Source organism: Girardinichthys multiradiatus, chromosome 22 (genome assembly GCF_021462225.1).
Source record: "Girardinichthys multiradiatus isolate DD_20200921_A chromosome 22, DD_fGirMul_XY1, whole genome shotgun sequence".
Taxonomy (NCBI): Eukaryota; Metazoa; Chordata; class Actinopteri; order Cyprinodontiformes; family Goodeidae; genus Girardinichthys; species Girardinichthys multiradiatus.
Window position 1 is genome coordinate 38,553,959 of NC_061814.1, and position 21,061 is coordinate 38,575,019.

The 21,061-nt window shown below is 40.2% G+C and overlaps 1 protein-coding gene across 1 annotated transcript in view; it reads right to left on the reverse strand.

Moving 5' to 3' along the window:
- The window catches only part of LOC124859272 (serine/threonine-protein kinase 32C-like), a 122,113-nt gene continuing 101,052 nt past the window's right edge, over nt 1-21,061 (reverse strand). The window contains exons 6-12 of the mRNA XM_047351975.1: nt 20,399-20,488; nt 18,501-18,604; nt 18,260-18,376; nt 13,241-13,366; nt 11,799-11,927; nt 7,775-7,842; nt 1-4,872 (exon numbers count right to left, since the gene is read on the reverse strand). Of these exons, the coding sequence (XP_047207931.1) occupies nt 4,671-4,872; nt 7,775-7,842; nt 11,799-11,927; nt 13,241-13,366; nt 18,260-18,376; nt 18,501-18,604; nt 20,399-20,488 (836 nt within the window). The 3' untranslated portion in view covers nt 1-4,670. The remainder of the gene's footprint in view (nt 4,873-7,774; nt 7,843-11,798; nt 11,928-13,240; nt 13,367-18,259; nt 18,377-18,500; nt 18,605-20,398; nt 20,489-21,061) is intronic.

Sequence of the window (21,061 nt, forward strand, 5' to 3'; positions counted from 1 at the left end):
TCATTGGAAGAAGATTTATTTCTTTATCAAAGCAATCAAAGCAGCATCATGTATTTGAACACAGAGCAGTTTTTAGTTGGTACAGGACCTGTTTTATTTCACCGAGTTGACAGTAGAAATCCTGAAGTACAAGAACGTTACGTGAAGGAATGAGTGGTATGGATCACGCTGGCTTCTTGGCTTTGTTTTTCTTTACAGGGTTCTGAGTTTCAGACTTTATCCACAAGGCAAAGACAAAGTACAGACCGGGTTGTCTCGACAACATCACACAGAAAAAAGATTGAGTAAGAGACATGCGGTTGCTGCTCAAACACCACAACAATGTCTTCAACCTGAGGTCAAAGGGCAGCCGGAACATAAACAGTCAAGGAAACACATTAGAAAGCCCAGTTAGAAATGATCAACGTATCAAAAAGACAATTAGAGATCGGTAAGCATCGTAAAGCCAAATGTCAGAATCAATTGTTTTTTCATTTACAAATAATTTACGGATGATCACATCTACACTTCAGGCATATGTTGATTCTGATGAGAATGTTCTACTCCACAAATCTGAACTTTTTATTAATTATTTTTAAAATACTGCAGCAAATTCTTCATATAGATCAAACGGTAAGTCTAAATTCTCTTTATTTGCTGCACAAATAAAACTGCAACAACGGATCATCACACACACGGCGAACCTCATTTGGCTCATCTGTAAGGCCGTGAAGCTGCATCCCTGAACGAAAACAAAACGACCACCTAGAGGATGCAGAGAAGTACTCCATATCATCTAAGGAGAACATGCTGTCCACATAACACCAGGATTATATTGTTTTTATACAATTCATGTTTTCACAAAACTCACTGCCACGCAGGCCAGTTATACTCAGTCAGTAATCAGGTGAGCGGCGAGGTATGAGAGTACCAAAAGCTTCTGCATGCATAAAAGCAGCCAGTCAGGCTCAAGATCCAGGCTTTGGCTAAATCAGGCTTATATTGTAAAGGTACATGCAAAAACTAAACCAAACAAAATACGGGGGAAAAAAACCCCAACAAAAACAGTGTTCAAGATGAGTATTCAGGTCAGCACAGGCAGACTTTAAAGATGCCTCCTATGTCCCTTTACCTAAGCTCCTAAATCTAGCTGTTGTGTAGGGATAAAGAAGTAATTACAGATTTTGGAAGATATTTGCCTCATTCTGGGAATGTTTGGAGAAGATTCACACCAGTCTCGCGTCTGTGCATTAACTCTACAGCTGGAGCTACTGAGAGTCCGTTTTAAAAGGCAGCTTCATGAAAAGGGTGGTACCGTTTGGATCAGCACATGTCCAAGTCAGAACTGGGATCTGGAAACGATGCCAGACCCAACTGAACAGTGTTTTCCCGCCGATTACAACACGCAGTGAAGCCCAAGATTATTCGTACCTCTTGAGAATTTAAGTTTAAAGTGATATCTAACATTTACCAACATGTTGCTTTTGACTAGAATTTGCATTAACATGTTGGAGTGGCCCAACCAGAGTCCACACTTGAATCTGATAGACAATATGTGGATGGAGGTAAAGATTAGGGTGATGGTAAGTAGGCCTTTCCAGAAAGGTTTACAAAGGTTAAAAATATGTTTTTATAAAATGTAATTTTTTTTAAACTGACAGTCCTGTTACTGTTTTATTATCTTCTGAGAGATGCCCTGATGCTCCTGATTTAATCAATGACTGGCAGCTGCTACTTTCACTTGATGAGAACATCCGCAGGTCTAAAGCATGCAGAAAGCTGAGGTATACTTTCTATAAACCTGCTTCAGTCTTAGGAAGCGTTGTTCTTCAAGAGTTTTCCACACAGACATAAGAGTAACGTCAATCTTCTTAACTATTCTTAAGACACCGAAAATTGCAGGTTGTTTCACCAGAAATTCAAGACACCACTTCACCTGAAATAACCACGTTACTGCCCTATAAACAATAATATCTTCACTATTAAATAGAGCAAACCTCAGGTTCTACAAAAAGAAAATACAACATACATTCGGACATGTAAAGTTCCTTAGAAATGCTTATGCAAATGGTAGAAAAGCTTTGGCATATTTTGCCTACAAGTTGTGCCTGCACACTTGGAGAGAAGAGCGGAGTGAAGTGTTTGAAGCCGCCCCCCCACCCCGGCTTCACAAAGCTCTTCCCTCGGTTTACACGTCTAGTTAGCAGTCCCACATAAAACTGTGGAGAGTTTAATTAACCTACACTACATGCTATTTACACTGCCCAGGGAGGGGTTTTTAAGGTAGTCTTTTGCTACATGTTCCCAGGCGTCCAGACCGAGGCTAACGGGACCACCTTAAATGAGCGAGCATCGCTGTGAGAATCACAGACGAGCTCAGTGATACAGTCTGAGGAACCAACAGCTACACATTTAGGCCCCGAACTAAGCCCTACAGGGAGATGATCTTTGTCCTAACTGAGCACTTAATAGGATGATGTCTAGTAAAGCAGCTTTGAAATAGATTCTTAAAGGCTGACAATGCTGTTATCTATCCTTAGAGCTTATTCAAGCCTTTTCCAGTCATTAGTACTGATTTCCCATAAATTAAGTTACCTAATATCTTCAAAAGGCTTCAAACAAAGAATTCGGATAACACAGTGAAAAATCAGACTAATATCTGGGGCATATAATGCATCCGTGGGTTAACAGATACTGATTATCATAAACAGGCACAACTTCAAACAGGTTTAAACATGAAACCAACCAACACTTACTGTAACTGGGACCTAGGAAGCTGCTGCAGTGGGAGAAAGGAGCTCCAGGAGGAAACTGAACAGATTTGCCACGGATTTAGGCAATTTAACACAAAATCATGGTAAAAAAGAGAGAACACCCACTTTTTAATTATTGGCTTTTATACATCAGGACATAATATGAATTATCTGGTCTTTACTAGGTCCTACAGTTATTTTAATCTAATCCCAAATCTACAAAAACATAAAACAGATTATTCATTTATGTTATGTATTAAACAAATTCAAGCCCCAAAAGAAATGCTGTATGTGGAAAAGTAAGCACAACCTTCTTGCTTCCATATAATTTCAAGAATAACCAGGGGCTTTTATTTATACTTGCATGGTTAACTGATCATCATCAGTGTGTCCGCGACTATGAAAGCAGAGGTTTAGCCAGTTTGCTGCTCTGAAGCATACAAGTGCTTGTCAACATAACACCAATGTGGAAAGGCATCAGCAATCATCTTAGAGAAATGATCGTGACTGCCTATCAATTTTTGAAGGGTTATAGGGTCATTTCCAACAGTTTGAGGTCATTCATTCGAAGGCAAGAAAGCACTCTGTTTGGAAAAAACAAACAGCAATTCAGCACAAACAACCCTTTCCAATTGTTAAGCATAGTGGTGGAGGCATGATGGTTTGGGCATGTTTTCCAGCCATCAGACCATTGAGTCGACCATAAACTCATCTGTACGTCAAAGTTTTCTAGAGTCAAATGTGACAGCTTGTCTCAAACTAAACTGGGTATTTGACCCAGTCAAAGTCCAGACCTAAACTGGATTGAAATGCTGTGAAGGGCTCTTAAAAGAGCTGTGCAGAAACTAACTCCTCAATGAACTTTAGCAATGTTGTAAGCAAGAAAGAACCAAATATCCTCAACAATAAAAGCAACTTCAATGTATTACTGCTCAAAGTTAAACAAGACAACGAATCACAGGCTGTACTTAGTACTTTGATTCTGGTTTCATCTTTCTTTAACACATAATGACAGTGTTAAATCTGCTGTGTGTTTCTGCACACATGAGAGATTTAAGACCAGATCATTTTTATCATGTCCTGTTCCTGGGCTCTGCATCCTTGACTGTTCAAAGAGTCATTTTTGCCCTCAGTCCAGCTAAATAAAACTCGCTTAGAGTCATTACGTTTTGAAAAAAGACAACTTAAAATTTTTGATATGACAATTGTAATTTCTTAAGAAACACCATTTTATTAAAATTTTTAGGTTTTAAGCTAAAGAAAAACCAAAAACATTTCTAAAAAGAGTATGGATACATTTTCCCCGATTTAATAAGAGCCCATTGTGGAAGGTCCAAAGAGCCACCTGTGGCCCTGGAGCTCTGCAGACCCCTATACCCAGAACTGTAGAACTGAAAGGGGTTGTTCTTTTTCTTCATCGTGATCATAGTAGAGGCTGAGGAGGAAGAGTAAAGCGAAAACACAGACGATAATATAAACTGAGTTGCTTTGTGTGTTAAATCACTCAGCCGACCCGATCAGATTTGGCACAGAGACTTGGAGAAAAACGGAAGGTGCCTCAACCAAACCAACAACCCACCCTAAACGGTGGGTCGCTATTGTTCAGGATGTCATCACGCTTGTGGAGCTCTCTGCTTGTGATCAACACCTCCTAGTAAATGATAACCTTATTTGTCATGCTATAATGATACATTGCATAGTTAGAGCTTACTCTATGAGCACAGAGACTCTCTGGGGATCTGCTTCATTCATGCCTTACCGGAAAGATGCTACAGAAAGTAAAAGAGAAAGAACACCGTGGGAGCCGTTTTGGGTCATTTCACCCCACCCTTCCATGTGCGTTTCCTCGGCCCCCGGCTACAGAGGAGAGAGGTGAGGGGGAATCTATTGGCGTGGCACAAACACGGCAGCGGCCAGAGAGAACCATCACTATGTGGGCTAGCAGCTGCCGGGGGACGAGCAGACGGAGCCGCAGATGCTCAGTTTGGTTGAGGACTCTGGTTCCAGATCGGGCTCTGGCTCTGGATCCGGTTCATGCACGTCGTCGTCGGTGACTCCAGGCTCCGCCTCTTCGTCCCTGCCTGCACTGGCGTCGTCACTCCCTGCCTCCAACTGACCCTCCTCCTGGCGTCTTTTCAACCTTACAAGAGGAAAAAACCCATAAAATCATATCAGTGATTTTCCCTCTATTAATCCTTTTGTTCTATGTAGGAGTAAAAAATAGAAACCACAGTAATGAGAGTGGAGTGTAATTACGGGACTTGACTGAATTAGACTGTGTAGAGCTCTTCACTGCTGTGCATAATTCTAGATTCATTATAAATACCAGTGGATTGCCATTAATTAGGGCAAAAGGATATAATAAGACACTTGCACAGAGAAGGAGTTCAGTAAGACTGTGGAGGCAGGACCTGGTCAATAATAAACGAGGCAATAATTGAGTGCAGCACAGAACCAATATTCCTCCCTGTACCTTGCAAAGAACAATACCTTAATGTTATTTATGGCCCTTTTAGTTGCTACTCATAATAAACTCTGCATATTCTACTGGCATTTACAAAAGCTTTGAAGCACAACTATAGGTCACTGCAGGCATGGTTGGTAGACATGTTTCAAATACGGAAAAATGTCCCCATTTATTTTTTTCTGACATGTTACAACCACAGACATTTAGGTATTATTGTTTGTGATAGACCCTCTCAATAGTACTTGATTTTAAAGTGGAGAAAAAGGGAAAATGAAATCAACACGTGGGATATGCATTTGTAATCACACCTCTTTACTCTGATGCTCCTAAATAAACTCAAGTACAACCACCTGTTCCACCTCTGTGTGATTTATTCACATTATAAATCCAGTGTTTCTGCTTCTGGCCTCAGAGGTTTGTTAGAGAACATCTCAAAGGGCTGATAACAGAAGACCCCTAGGCCATCACAGCAGATGGCCGCTCACACTGAGCCTGCTTCTGCTTGAGCTTTCCTACTGTTGAAAAGGAGGTTTCCTTTCCACTGTCACCACATGCATGGTCAATTTAAGGGATTACTTCAAAGTTAACAACTCAGTGCTATCAACAGTCCACTGTAGCTCATCCAGGAGGAGGAATGTAACTGACTTTGAACCAGTCTATGTAATTGGACTGAAATGGCTAAACTGGATCTGTTTGTCTTGTAAAGCGCCTTGAGAAAACATTTGTTGTGGTGCTGTATGAATCAGCTGAACTGCACTGAATTACAAAGAATATGGCACAACTGCAAGCCTACCAAGAGATGGCTGTCCACCTAAACTGACAGGTGGAGCAAGAGAGCATTAATCAGAGAAGCAGCCAAGAGGCCACAGCTCAGGTGGGATAATCTGTTGACAGGAACTACTAGTCAGGCACTCTGTTTTGGTGGCCTTTATGAAGTGGCAAGAATAGAGCCATCGTTGCCACACAGCAAACATGTGGAAGAAGGTGCTCTGGTCAGATGAGACAAAAACTGACATTGTCCATGCAAATGACAAAATTGTGTAGAGTAAAACAAACACTTCACAATTGCCAGTCTAAAACATGGTAGTGGCAGCATCATGTTGTGGAGACGCTTTTCTTCAGCAGGGACAGAGAAGCTGGTGAGAGTAAAAATGGTTGGAGCTAAATACGGGTCAATCCTGGACAGAAACCTGGCACTTGTGACTAGTGTTAAAGTTCATCTTCGAGCAGGATGGCACTAAACATACAACCAGAGCTACAATGGAGTAGTTCAGATCAAGGCATATTCAGGGGTTAGAATGGTCCAGTCAAAGTCCAGTTTAAAATTCAATTGATATTCTGTGGCAAGGATTGAAACCTTGTTCAGGTTTCAGATCCTTTCCATCCAATCTGAATGAACTTCAGCTATTTTGCGAAGAAGAATTGGCCAAAAATTCAGTCTCTGTGCAAAACTGGTAGAGACATTCGCCAAGATAGGGTTGGGGTGGGAGGCTGAACGCAAATGCACCAAAAATTTGAAAACCAGCTATCATTTTCCTTCTAATTCACAATTACTTTCCATGTGATTATCCATCATAAAATAACTTGGAAAAAGTTTAAGGGATGTGAATACTTTCTCAAGGCACTGCTCTCCTTTGTGGTGAATCCCTAGCATGCTCTTTGGATTTCCATCCTGATTCAGTGTGCCGTCTCTTTTTTGCAGCTGAGCTCCTGGTGGTTTGTGGTTCCTGTACAATCCTTAAATTTCCTACAAATGGGCCTTTGAGTGCCATACTGAACCAACCCCAGAAACTGAAGGCATCAAACCCACAGGGGTGTCCATTAATGAAGTACAGGGGCTTTAAACTGAGGATCCAGATGGATAAAAGGAGGCAGGAGACTTCACCCAGGCCAGTGTGGACAAGGCCACTGTTGAAATGTTACCAAGACTATCTTCATAAACACAGCCCAGCTCTTCATCTGCACTAATGCTTGCAACATGTGCACCAAATCCCTCTGCCATTTGCCTTTCTACAACTCTTTGGTCTTGCGAATGGTGGTGGAAAGGTGAACAGGTGAGCGTTATACACATAATGAGAACAGATCAGGGAATTCTGCTATTGGTTGTGTTACTGATTGTAATCTGTGTGCAATTTAAGTACACGCCTCAATCTACAGCCAGAACTAGGGCTCCATTCTAAGGGATCAAACACATATTTTAATCGATAATCAAATCTATTTTAATGCAATGAATTGCAGGAATTGTGATCTATACTCTGTTACTCTATATCAAAATAAAACCACATTAAGCAAAATGTGGATCTATTAATTTCTTTGCATGGGGCAAACCTCAAAATTCAGCGTGCATCAAACAATAATAAAAATACATTCTGGTGCTGCAGTGATGACAGTTGCAATATAAAAAATGATTAATTAAGAGATATACAGTATGAGATTCTAAAAAGAGCTTCTCTTTTGAAAATGTGTTGAATGCATAACTGTATCATAGGTGCATTGTACCTCGGGTCTTAAATGACAGCAGAGAGGTATACTTTTAGCTCGTTATAGACGGTCTACTGCTTTTACTTTCTCCTACCTCTCACGGTTGAAGATCATGAACTCCTGCTGCACCACGTCTAGGCACTCCTGAAGGTAGTCGTTCTCCTGCAGGGAGTCATACAGAAGAGACACGTCTTCAATCTCATGAATCAACACTGACCTTTCCATCTTTACAGAAAGGCCGACCTGCATCTGTCGACTCCCAGATGTATGACGTGGAATTTCGTCCTTTTCAGCCTTCGTAGTTCCTTTAAAAACAACTCATGAATTGTTTGCGAGCGATCCTCAAATTGGATGTTTGGCCTGAGACAAAAATAGAAGCTCATATTTCCTAAAGCACTCGGGGCTATGACAACTGCACGGAAGGCTTCATAATTTAATAATCTTAGTAATAATGCAGCATGAGCACACACAGGCAGACACACATACACACCAACTCCCATAAGGCTGCTGTTGTTTGAGACACACACTGTTTGTACATGCTGATCAGTCCTGATAACAAGTGACAAAAACCCCCACACACACACATACTGATGACAATAACACTCATGAGGACTTTTTGATCAGAACAGGCTGGTTTTCTCTCCACAGAGAAGATACCTCTGTTCTGTGGTTAGAAAAACATCTCAGGACTTCATCAGCCTGGTCTAGGATGAACACGTTAGTATCGAATAAACCCAGGAATCATCTTATAATTTATTCCACTGGTGCGTCAAGCTGAGATTTGTCACCGTTATTCATCTGGAACTTAATATTCTTGTGTAATCCATTTAATTAGAAGAACATCTTACAGCAATAATCTTATAATGGTCCCTAAATGTTAGAGGAGTAAATGCCATCAGTGCCGGCTATTCCCATTCTTGCATAATATGCTAAATATTTTCAATTAACTGATTAATCTTTTAGAAAATGGGCAACAATGGCTTTGGATTTGAGCCGTTCTGGCTGACTGTTAATGGAAGAATCGAAATGGAAAATGATATATGCCCACATAAAAGTAAACACCTGTAAATGCCTAATTAAAGATAATCATTTGGCCCAAAACAGCAAAGAATAAAAAGGCGAATGAAAAAGAATGAAAAATTATAATTACAACAACCCATTTATTTATTTTGATTCATGCTTTATAAAAACAAAGAATGTTTGCCGTTAAACAAAACAGTTTTGAGTCATATCTGTAATTTTGTTTTCTTTTGCTACAAACAGACAGAACACCATTCAGCAGAACTGAAAACGGAAATAAAGATTATGATGCAAGCTATACCCTGCAGCTTCTTAGCGTTTGGAGACAACATCTGAGTTCTCTATAGACAATCATCATTTAGCCGCTGTATTCATTTGTCACTTAAAAGTGCATTAATAACTGAATGTACTCTGTTTTGCTTTCCATGGAAAGTAACTGTGCGGCAAACTGACGATGTTGTAGAGGACCGCACTGGGTTAACTCGGTGAATTTCGACTGTCAGACGCGTGCTTCAAATACTCTCCAGGCCGCTTCTTGTATGCTGCAACCATCAATTTATTCCACTTTAACTGCCATACTTCTCTTTACAGGACTGACACATACTGACCAGGCTAAACCATACAACGGTGCCCACAATAAAAAGAAGTCATGTCACGGTCAACAGAAATTACGACCACCACCGGCGCACCCACTTCCTCATACATACAAAAACCAGTGCGCCAGTATGGCTCCCATTCATACCTTAGTGACAGTCACGCCCACCTCGACACACCCACCACCCAAGTGTCAAAGCCATGTGCTCCTGTCACATCAATAATTACTTATTTCAATCATATGGCTCTTACAGAAAGCACAACTGGCTCAGTGCTTCTATGCTAAGCTGTGTTTCCTGCCTGGACGAAGCCACTAATAATAAGCCATGGCTATTGCTGCCATTACCTTCATTTCTCTCTTTGTTTTGTCTCATAGAAAGGACACCTGGGTCAGTGCTCCTGTGTTTAGCTTTGTCGCTTTCTTGGATGAAGTCATTGTGGATCTAATGCTGCCATTGACTTTGTGTACTCTCATGCCAGACCCGGTTCTGCTGGAGGTTTCTTCCTGTTAAAAGGAAGTGTTTTCTCCTCACTGTCGCTTAAACTGGATGACGGATTTCTGCAACGTCTGTAATTAGCTGCAATCAGCTGGGCTTCCTTATCTTGATTATGATTAACAGAATTTAACTGTATTTTATTATAATTCTGACTCTAATATCTAAATAAATCTGCATATGACTGTACTGGAAACAACTAGATGGATTTCAGCTGAGTTTAAACTAAACTGGATTCTAAGTGGGACTTATTTGTGTTTTAGCATCTTGAGATGATATTTGATATGAAATGGCACTGTAGAAATAAACTGAATTGAGCTGATGTATTATGCATGCTTTTGAATATCTCCATATAATCCAAAATGAAATCAGTATAGAAGTTATGCAGAATGCTGCACAGTGATGGGAGGTTATGCACTTCAACAATAAGTATCTCTTCATGATCTCTGCTGGAGGACACTTTTATTCATTTTATTTGCATAGCGGAGAAGAGAGGGAATTCAGAACAGCTGAGGCAAAAAAAAAAAAAAATGTTTTGGCTCACCACCAGACTAAAAATATGCAGTTTTGATGGGAACTGCTTAGCAGGAGACCTGAGCTGCATTATTATCCTAGACAAGTACAGGCTCTTGAAGTATACTATTCATTTGACCAAGACTCCTGCAGCAGTTATTGATCTCTTACCTACAGAGGCCATTTACTTTTTAGCACCTGCAAATTGGAAATTACACAAGTAAAATCTCCACAAAGATCCACTTTATACAAAAAAGCATTGGTTGTTTAGAACAAAAAGTATTCTTAATGTAAAAAGACAACATGAAGCAAACAAAGTAAGATTTGTTATGAGATGGGAGGGAATGAATGCCATATAACAGATGCAGTAACATCTTGAATCCCGTTTTTCATCCTCACAGCTCCCAAATCCTCCTACGTAACAGAATGTGTTGCAGTTATTGCTGAGGTAAAAATCATTGCTGAGTATCATGTTAAGCATCTCCTCATGAAGGATTAGACAGGACAATCAGAACATGTCACAATCCTTTGATGGACTGACTTTAATAAGAGTCGTTTTTATCCTAAATGTTCTTTAAAATGTTTGTTCTTCAGTGTTGATGCATACTTTTTGCTTTCTGTTCCACTAATATGATTCTCAGTTTGAATAATTTCTTTACATTAAATATGGAATACTTGTTTCTGTGCTCGAAAGTATTTGCAACATAAGAGTGGATACAAATTCCAGATGTTGTTGCCTTACTGCTTTCTACAGTCTAATCAGATGCATGTGCTACTTTCTCTAGCTAGTTTCTATTTATGCATTTTTGCAATACAGTTGTTGCTGTCATTAACTTTGTGTTTTCCCTTGGTTTTTCTTTCCATAGAAGGTACACCTGGCCTAGTGCTTCTGTATTCAGCTCTATTTCTTTCCTGGAAGGAGTCTATGAAGGTGCTATTTTTGCCATTTTGTTGCAATTTGTATGCTCCTTTTCGGTATGTGTGTTAGTGTGTGTTTTTCCTATAGAAAGTACTCCTGACCCAGTTTTTCTGTGTTCAGCTGTGCCTCTTTGAACTGGTGCAATCATCTGACCTTTTTTGCATAACTTTTAATCAATTGACATTTTATGATCAGTTAAGTTTGAGTGTAAGTAAGTTAATAAGTAAAATGTATTTATATAGCACCTTTCACAGTTAAAAAATAACGTCATTCAAATTAAAATTTAAAAAAGTAATCGTGAATGCAATAAAAAAAAGTTTAAAATTATAACAGGATTGAAAAGGCAAAAGTAAGTGGAAAAAAAACTATAACCACGGTAGATACATTGATTAACTTAGAATCGGGTTAAATGTTAAATGTTTAAGTAAAAAATAAAAATTTGGAAATGTTGTTGCTGTTTTGTTTTTTTTTTTTATTCAAAAACTGGATTTAATGTTCCATTACCATCATTTTGCCCATTTCACGACTTGTCAGAGGAACATTTGAGGTTGTTTTGCTTGCAGAACTGATTCACTCACAGACTGTGAATCCTTGCTGTTGTCTCGAGAGCGGTTCTTAGCCAGCCTCTTTTTCTTCTTGTGGAGCGGACGTGACTCCAGGATCATCTCCTCCAGCTCAAAGGTGGGGTCGCAGTGCAGCCGACCTTTCTGTGGGAGGGAGAACCACATCACATAATTAGAAAGAGATATACGCTAAGTTGCTACTACTAGAAAAAGTAGTAGCAACTCAACTTCACACATACGTATCTCATAACAACCTGTATGAACAGTTCCAATCTGGTTTCCGCCCTCTCCATAGTACAGAAGCTGCTCTCATAAAAGTCACCAATGACCCCTCATGGCAACTGACTCAGGCTTACTTTCCATCCTTATCCACCTTGACCTAAGTGCAGCATTTGACACCATTTGTCACACCACCCTCCTCAATAGACTTTCCTCCATTGGTATTACTCAGACCCTTCTTCTGTCATTTCTGGTGTGCCCCAAGGCTCTGTCCTGGGGCCCCTTCTTTTCATAATCTACCTCCTCCCCCTTGGCCATATCTTTCGGAAACACTATATTAGATTCCACTGTTACGCGGATGATACCCAGCTCTATTTTTCCTGCAAACCCATTCCAATGTTCCATCTACCTCCCTTACTGACTGTATGGCTGAAATAAAACCAGGGTTTTCCACCAATCTACTCAAATTGAACAGTGAAATAATTGAGGTTCTCCTAATTGGCACAAAAACCACATTATCCAAAACAAACAGTTTCTGCATTGATATTGACAACTGCTCTGTTTCCCCTTCGTATAGACTTTAAAATCATTTTTCTCACTTTCAAGGTTGTCCATAATCTCGCTCCACCTTATCTATCCCATCTTCTCAACATTGCTACTCCCTCTCGCACTTTCAGATCGTCCTCGTCTATTCACCTGATTATTCCCTCTGCCCATCTCACCACCATGGGGGGTAGAGCTTTCAGCTGCTCTGCTCCTCGGCTCTGGAACTCTCTACCGCCTGATTTAAGGAACATAAATTCACTTTCACAATTCAAATCTTCACTAAAGACTCACTTGATTAGGACTGCCTTCTGCACTTGATTATTTCATTGCATTTTAACTGCTTGATTGCTGTGTTTTAATAAAAATATTTTATTTGTTCTTGTTTTTAATGTGGATTTGTATTCATTGTAAGGTGACCTTGAGTGCCAGAAAGGTGCCTATTAAATAAAATGTATTATTATTATTATAAGAAGCTAAGAAGCACTGCAGACACAGTACAACACACAGAGTAAAACAGGGATTTGTAATAAGTGCATGTGTACACTCACTGTGCCATAAAGGAGAAGTATGCAGTTCCCTCTGCATTATTCAGTCCTTACACTTACATGCTCATTACAGCCAGCATCCATAAAGGAGCACTTATGTGAACTGTTAAATATTCATTGCATGAAATATTGCATCTCAACACTAACATTAGGAACAAATCCAGGTTCCATCTTCTTATCATACACGGCATCCCAGTTGACGGCAGCAAGATATGGAGACGTCTGCATATCAGACAGACTGGAAAACCGATGCTCTGGGTTCACCGTCAGGAGCTGGAAGGAACGAAGACACACACCAACACGCACACGCCGTCACTAACATAACCTTGACAGTTCAAATGTCACCTTCACAACTTCTCTCCAAACTCACAGCCAGCCACTTCTCTCTGGGAGGTGAAATAAATTGCAGGTGTAAAATAAAACTGTGGCTTTACAGTGTCTTCCTTTTTCAAGAAAAAGAAAGAAAAAAAAGATGCATAGCTAAAGTGTTCGCGGCTGAGCTCACAGCAGTGGACACAGCAGAAATATTTTTGTTATTTTACCATAGGCTATGACTTGTTTTTAGATTATGTTTTAGGTCACAATCTGTCAGCAAAAAGGTAGCAACTGATGCTAACTAGCTAAATTTGGCTGCTAATGTGGAGTTTTTGCCATGACCGCACTACTATCAAGGCAATATTTCTCAAAAACAATAAATTTGATTTTGAATTAAAGGTTTATCCTATATCACTAATTTTCTATGAATATGTTCATATGCATACAAAAACAATATGGCTGATCATAAGGGAAGTTGTTAAATGTACCAATATGGCTGAGATGCAAGTGATACCTGCACTATTAAATTATTTCTTTGCATTTATGGGGGTCGTAGTGTACATGGTACTGTACATCGATGCTCTTTTAATGTTTGAGTGCATCAAATGCAGGAAATTACATTGTAAGCTGGTTGTATTGGACTAAGTCCTTATCCTAGTCTGTAAACAAAGCAATTTCCAACTTGTTTTAAGTCTTGCAACTGGAAAAGTTAAGTTGAATGCAATGTCATTTCCAGATCAATCCTTCGACTTTAAGTGGGCATCAGAAAACAGCTGAGCCACTGATCACATCTGAAAGATAACTGTTGTAGTTGTGTATGAAAAAAAGGTTGCTTATTTCTCAGACAGCCTAAAACCCATGGATATACAGTTTGTATTGTAATAGCATGCAATCTGTTTCATCTTTCACCTGGGGCTAAATGCAGGAAATGATAATGGGAAGTGGCTTTGGTTGTCATGTTAACTCTCTTCCTGTGCTTATTTTCTTTCTTTGGTCGCAGGATGATTCACTTTCTTTCCTGCAGGGCCAGTTAGGCCTATCTGGGTGGAATCCACACACAGTAATCGATCAGCAACGGAGCGGAAGAGACCATCTCTCTGTCCACAGCACTCTGTCATACAGACAGACAGCACATGGACGCACTGAAGCTCACACTCACACTATAAAATATTGCCTGGAAAAGCCTTGGATTTTTTAAATGTATTTACTGGATGATTTTTATTAAAATAAGAAAAAGGATATGAATAAAAATTAGAAAACATACCCTGCCGGATTCAAGCTCCTCTGTTTCTTTTGGACATAAAGGGAACAGTCCTATTTATCTGGCAGATTTTAGGTTATAATTATTCAACTTTTCAAGCTTCAATACCAAGTTGAATTTCTTGGTTTGATGATTATTAACATGTAGATGTACTTGCGGAAGAGGAAGGGGGTGACTTTTCTCTCATGCATGTTTTGTTTCGATGCTTCCCATCTGTCACTTTTTCCTTCAATGCCCAGAGGGTCTCGGCTCATCCTGCCTCCCTCCAGTGAGGTTTCCCCTCAGAATATGCATCCTCTCCTCCCTCTTAACTCACTTATTATCTCAGTACATAAACTAATATCACGTCCATGTCCGTGCCCTTCTTCAGCACTCATGGTCCTTTTGAGGAAGACTCCAAAGCTTAACGTGATGAAAATTGCATTAGCATTCCTTAACACTTTAATCGATTCCCTCTTTAATCAGAGGTGCAATTAGGTAGAGCAAAGATCCATCCCTCATTAAAATTTGGAGTTACTATGCAAACACTAGCCTCGAGTCCCCTGAAGGTTGGAAAGTTGTTTCCCAGAGTGGAGTTTCTTTAGCATCAGCAATGCAGAGAAAACAAAACTCCACAACAGATAATATGCCTCGCTGCAGGGGGTGTTCGCTAGTTTTTTCCTGAGAAGACAAAAAGGTCAGTGTTGACTAAAAATAAGATGATGAAATCTTCACGGACAGTTCAATGTATCTGAACTCTGCTAAGCTTAGTGTGAGGACAGATGTTTTTATTCCCAAACCTATTATATCAATAATGTTCTGGGGTTTAGCTTTTTAAAATAAAATAATTGCTGTAGACGTTTTTGTGTTTTTGTCTTCTGAAACCATGGCTTTTTAAAAACTAGAGATACTATACTCTAACTTTACCACGTAGTCACAATCTTCTAACCGACATATGGCCACCTACATATGCACCCTTACTTTGGCAACTGCTTCTTTCCTGGAGGCCTCAATTTACTAAACAGCTTGAGCTCCTTAATCAAATCTTTTCTGCTGAGAAGAAAAAGAAGTGGATTAACTGAATTTGTTTAGAGCCAAGTTGAAGAGCACAAGCAGAGGGTGTTAGGAGGTTTTACAGGTACTGTTTTTTTTAAAAAAGAGATTCCAACCCCTTGCCAGACCTTGGATTTAGGTGAGGCAGTGTGGTTTTCTTCCTTGATGTGGCCTAGATCTTTACCTTCGCAGAGAGGCTGAGGGGGATTAGTGATTATCCAGTACATGTTATGCTGATCTGTTGGAGGTTTATGACTGTGACACCCAGCTACCCCTCTCTCAAATACCATTCTCCAGTTCCTAATGCAGAAGCAGACAGCGTTACCAGGTAAGAAGGGAGACATACAGTCTTAAAAAAGTTCTGGATCTTATCTGGGGTCTCTCTCTAGTGGGATGTCCTTGGAAAAGCTCCAAACAAGGGCCTCCTGATCTGATCTGTTAACCATCTCAGCTGATTACTGTCAATCCAAAACAGCAGCAGATCTATCTGGACCACTGTCCAGATAGATCTGCTGCTGTTTTGGAAGCCAGTCACTGTGTAGAAAAAAACACTTTTTTTTCCGGACCTGATCTACAGGGGTTGGACAATGAAACTGAAACACCTGGTTTTAGACCACAATAATTTATTAGTATGGTGTAGTGGCCAGATCACTACCAGATACTGGTGGAGGAAAACGTTTCCTGACTCGCTCCTCCAAAACACCCCAAAGTGGCTCAATAATATTTAGAACTGGTGACTGTGCAGGCCATGGGAGATGTTCAACTTCACTTTCATGTTCATCAAACCAATCTTTTACCAGTCTTGCTGTGTGTATTGGTGCATTGTCATCCTGATACACGGCACCGCCTTCAGGATACAATGTTTGAAACAATGGATGCACATGGTCCCCAAGAATGGTTCGGTAGTCCTTGGCAGTGACGTGCCCATCTAGCACAAGTATTGGGCCAAGGGAATGCCATGATATGGCCGCCCAAACCATCACTGATCCACCCCATGCTTCTCTCTGGGCATGCAACAGTCTGGGTGGTACGCTTCTTTGGGGCTTCTCCACACCGTAACTCTCCCGGATGTCGGGAAAACAGTAAAGGTGGACTCATCAGAGAACAATACATGTTTCACATTGTCCACAGCCCAAGATTTGCGCTCCTTGCACCATTGAAACCAACGTTTGGCATTGGCATGAGTGACCAAAGGTTTGGCTATAGCAGCCCGGCCGTGTATATTGACCCTGTGGAGCTCCCGATGGACAGTTCTGTTGGAAACAGGAGAGTTGAGATGCATATTTAATTCTGCCATGATTTGGGCAACCGTGGTTTTATGTTTTTTGGATACAATCCGGGTTAGCACCCGAACATCCCTTTCAGACAGCTTCCTCTTGCGTCCACAGTTAATCCTGTTGGATGTGGTTCGTCCTTCTTGGTGGTATGCTGACATTACCCTGGATACCGTGGCTCTTGATACATCACAAAGACTTGCTGTCTTGGTCACAGATCCACCAGCAAGACGTGCACCAACAATTTGTCCTCTTTTGAACTCTGGTATGTCACCCATAATGTTGTGTGCATTTCAATATTTTGAGCAAAACTGTGCTCTTACCCTGCTAATTGAACCTTCACACTCTGCTCTTACTGGTGCAATGTGCAATCAATGAAGACTGGCTACCAGGCTGGTCCAATTTAGCCATGAAACCTCCCACACTAAAATGACAGGTGTTTCAGTTTCATTGTCCAACCCCTGTATGTCTCATAATCTGGACTCCTGGACCGAAGCATAGATGGATCGGTAAAACAAGATCTTTGCTTTTCAGCTCAGCTTCTTCTTCTTCTTCTTCATTACAGACTGAAACAATGTCTGCTTTACTGCAGATAAAGTTGTGATCATTTATTCTTCTCTCACTTTAGCCTACCAACATGCTAAGATACTGGAACTTCTTCACTTGAAGCACTGTATCTCCCCTGAACATTTTTCAAATTGAGAACCATGGCGACTTAAGAGTTGCTGACTAATCCTGGCCTCTTCACACCGATTGCAAAGCCCTCTGCAGAACTGTCATATTAATCTGGTGGAGGTTTGGAAGTATGCAGATACCCCGAGGCTTTGTTATCCATGGCTTCTTCACACGGGGAGGGTCTCACCGTTGATATTGCCATAGGGGAAGCCATACGTCATATTCTGGATCTAGCAATATGATTTGGATCAAACTGTGAAAGTTTGATCCAAACGTTAATGGCAAATAAGATCTTGGATTAAAGTGGCCACAAATCCAGGGTGCTCCCGGTGATTTACTGATGAACACAGCTTTAAAATATTCAGATTGTACCAAAAACAAATACAAAAGATTCTATAATTGAGTAATAAACGGAGGGTGCTCAACAGTACTCAAGCTTGCGCAAAAAAAAAAAAGAAACACGACAGTTAGATAGCATTAAACTATCTTGGTATCTTGTTAACAAGTGAACTAAACAGCTTTCTTTTGAGGTTTTCCAGGAAGGTAACACCCTGGGGAAGATCCAGAACCCATGAATAGATGGATGGATGGATTTTCAGTCTAGCTTACCTTCCTTAAAAGAGCAACCAGATCTTTGGGCCAGGCTGGGCTGTACTGGACACTCACTGTACTGAAGAGTTGGATCAGAGACTCCACTGAGTTACTGGCATGGATGTCATAGGGCCTCTGGGATCACCAGAATGAGAGAAACAGAAGAAAACCTTGAAGACCGACCTTGAAAATCAACACAACCAAGAAAAATGATTGCCGACTTGAATCACAAAGAAAATGGCGGTGAGTTAAGCCTTACCCATCCACGCAGCACTTCAAACGCAGTTACCCCCAATGACCACCAGTCTACTTCAAAAGCGTAGCCTGTACCTCCACTTACAAATGACTGGAAGATCTCTGGAGCTGAAAGCAGAGGAGGAAAATCACGACTGGAGCAGAAGAAGATCCTTCCTTGCTTGACTTCAACATGCAAATGTAGAGCAAAATGATAATGTTTTCTTTCCTGAAATTTCCTTAGTCCTCACAAAGACCACGTTTTCATACCTTCTACCATAAAGAATCTACAGTCATTGGCAAAGGTTTAGACAGTGACACAAATGTGCTTGAGACTTAATTTTTAGATTTTTAATTGTTTTTTGTCATATACTAAAGAACAATTTAAATGTGCAGGATACGAAATTCAGGACGAAATCCTGATAGTGGCATTCTTGGTCTATTAGTGTCTATTAGGGCTTCTATTTGAGAACTGACCACATGGGTTTAGTGGTGTTAAGAGCTGGCCAGTTTTCTGATAATAGGTCTAAATTTTGTCACTCTTTGCTATCATGTTTGCCTTATGATACAGTGCTCCATCATGCTGGAAAATGTTAGATAAGGTTGATCTAAGATGACGTTTCAATGCCCCTCTTTATTCGTGGCAGTGTTGTTGGGAAGACTTGTGTGGAGACCCACTCCCTTGGATGTGAAGTAACCTCACACATGGACTGTATCACTGTTGGCACAACATACTACTCATGGTAGCCCTCACCTCATTCCCAAACAATCATAAGGAGGATTAATCAGAAGAAACAACTTTGCACCAGTTTCCTGCTGTCCATCCTTGTATTTCCTGCAGAATCTCAGTCTGGGCTTGATGTCTTTCTTGGACAGGAGTTACTCCTTTCCTGCCCTTGTTGTCACCAGCCAATGTTAAACAAGGTCTGCTCTCCCCAGGACAATTTTAGAATGGCTTTCTGCAGCTAAACCTCACACCTGGTTGGTTGTTGATGATCCAGAAAATGTTTCTTTCACCTGCAATATTTTTAGCCCCAGTTTCCTGTATACTAGGCACTTTTGTTATACCGACATAGCTTGACGGGTTTTGATTCATTCATTCAGTTTTACCTGATAGGGGACAGCACAGATCAAAAGCCCCATACATAATTCTTCTAGATAATGTGCAGACTCATTGCCTGCTTGGGCTTCTCTATTAAAAAGAAAGATCAATAAATAAATATATGCATGCTGTAACAAGAGATCAAAACATGTTTTTCTTTCGAGAAATGTCACAACTGAAACAGGTGACATTATAAAAGTCACGCAACAAACACACAAAGAAATAACCACTGCTAACATAAGAAGACAAGGATTCAGGAACTTCCTGTACAGTAACTAGTGTGCTAAATCTTTCACAGCTTCAACTGTGCTGATATCACTACATGAAGTTAGCCAATCATTGTGTGCAAATGTACAGCTAGAATTGGTATGAGAAAAAGTAAACATTTAAGCTGCACATCTTTCTGCAATGAACTGATATGCAACTGATTACTCTGCACAACGAGGTGAACTGTCACATACAAAACGGATGTTGTAACGTTTGCACATTTGTGTCAATGCTGAAACGTTTAGTTAGACCAGTTTATTAAAGATACATATTGGACCATAACAAATAGCAAAAGAAAGAAAAGACAAAATCAACAGTTAGAGACCTACATAAAGGCTGACATGCCAGTGATTTTAAATGTTAGAATAAAACCTAACTGAGCTTTTGACCATGGCATTAAAAGTGAGTCTTTACTCCTGGTCATATGAAGAACAAACACCAGTCTGTGTTTCCAGTTCTTAGTTTGTAAAGCCATCTCTTTTCTCAAAGCACTGCTGTTGCTCTTGCAGAGGAGACGCGGCTATTTATAAGACAAAACGGCGGATCAATGTTACCCATGTAGGGCTTGGTTCCAGCCAACGCTGTGGCTCGCTCTCCATCCTTTATTATGGTAGCTATGTTGAAGTCTGTCAGGTGGGCATGACCTGAGAAAACCAGAATAGAAACAAAGAACACATCCTTTAAATTTTTCCTTTTACACATTTACATTTAAAATGTGTTCATTGAGAACAAAGCGGAACCGAAGTCAAATTCCTCGTTTATGTGCATAAACATGGTGAATAAAGCTGATTCTGAAGTAATCTGGAGTAATTGTTAATAGGAATGTACATAAAAATATGAAAGTGTTCCAGCAAAATAAATCAAAAGTGTCATTTCAGTGTGAACTCATTATTTTGTACCTCAGTTAAATATTTCAAACATTTGTTTAGCGTCACTGTTGTGACTCATCAGTAAGAATCACATTTGTTAAAGTAGAGATGCCGTTTTAATGTTTTCTGCAACGTCTGATCCAATAAATTGTTTAACTATTAAGTGTTCCTACAGATTAAAAACCTAAGGATTAGATGTAAAATGTAAAAGAATAAAAGAGGCATTGAATACAAAACTAAAATGACACTTCATGTTTGTGTTTAAGGCCCTCTCTAACCAGTGTTTACTGAAGTGATTTTAGCCAAATGAAGGTTCTGATCTAATAAACAAAGATTTAAAAGGTGAGA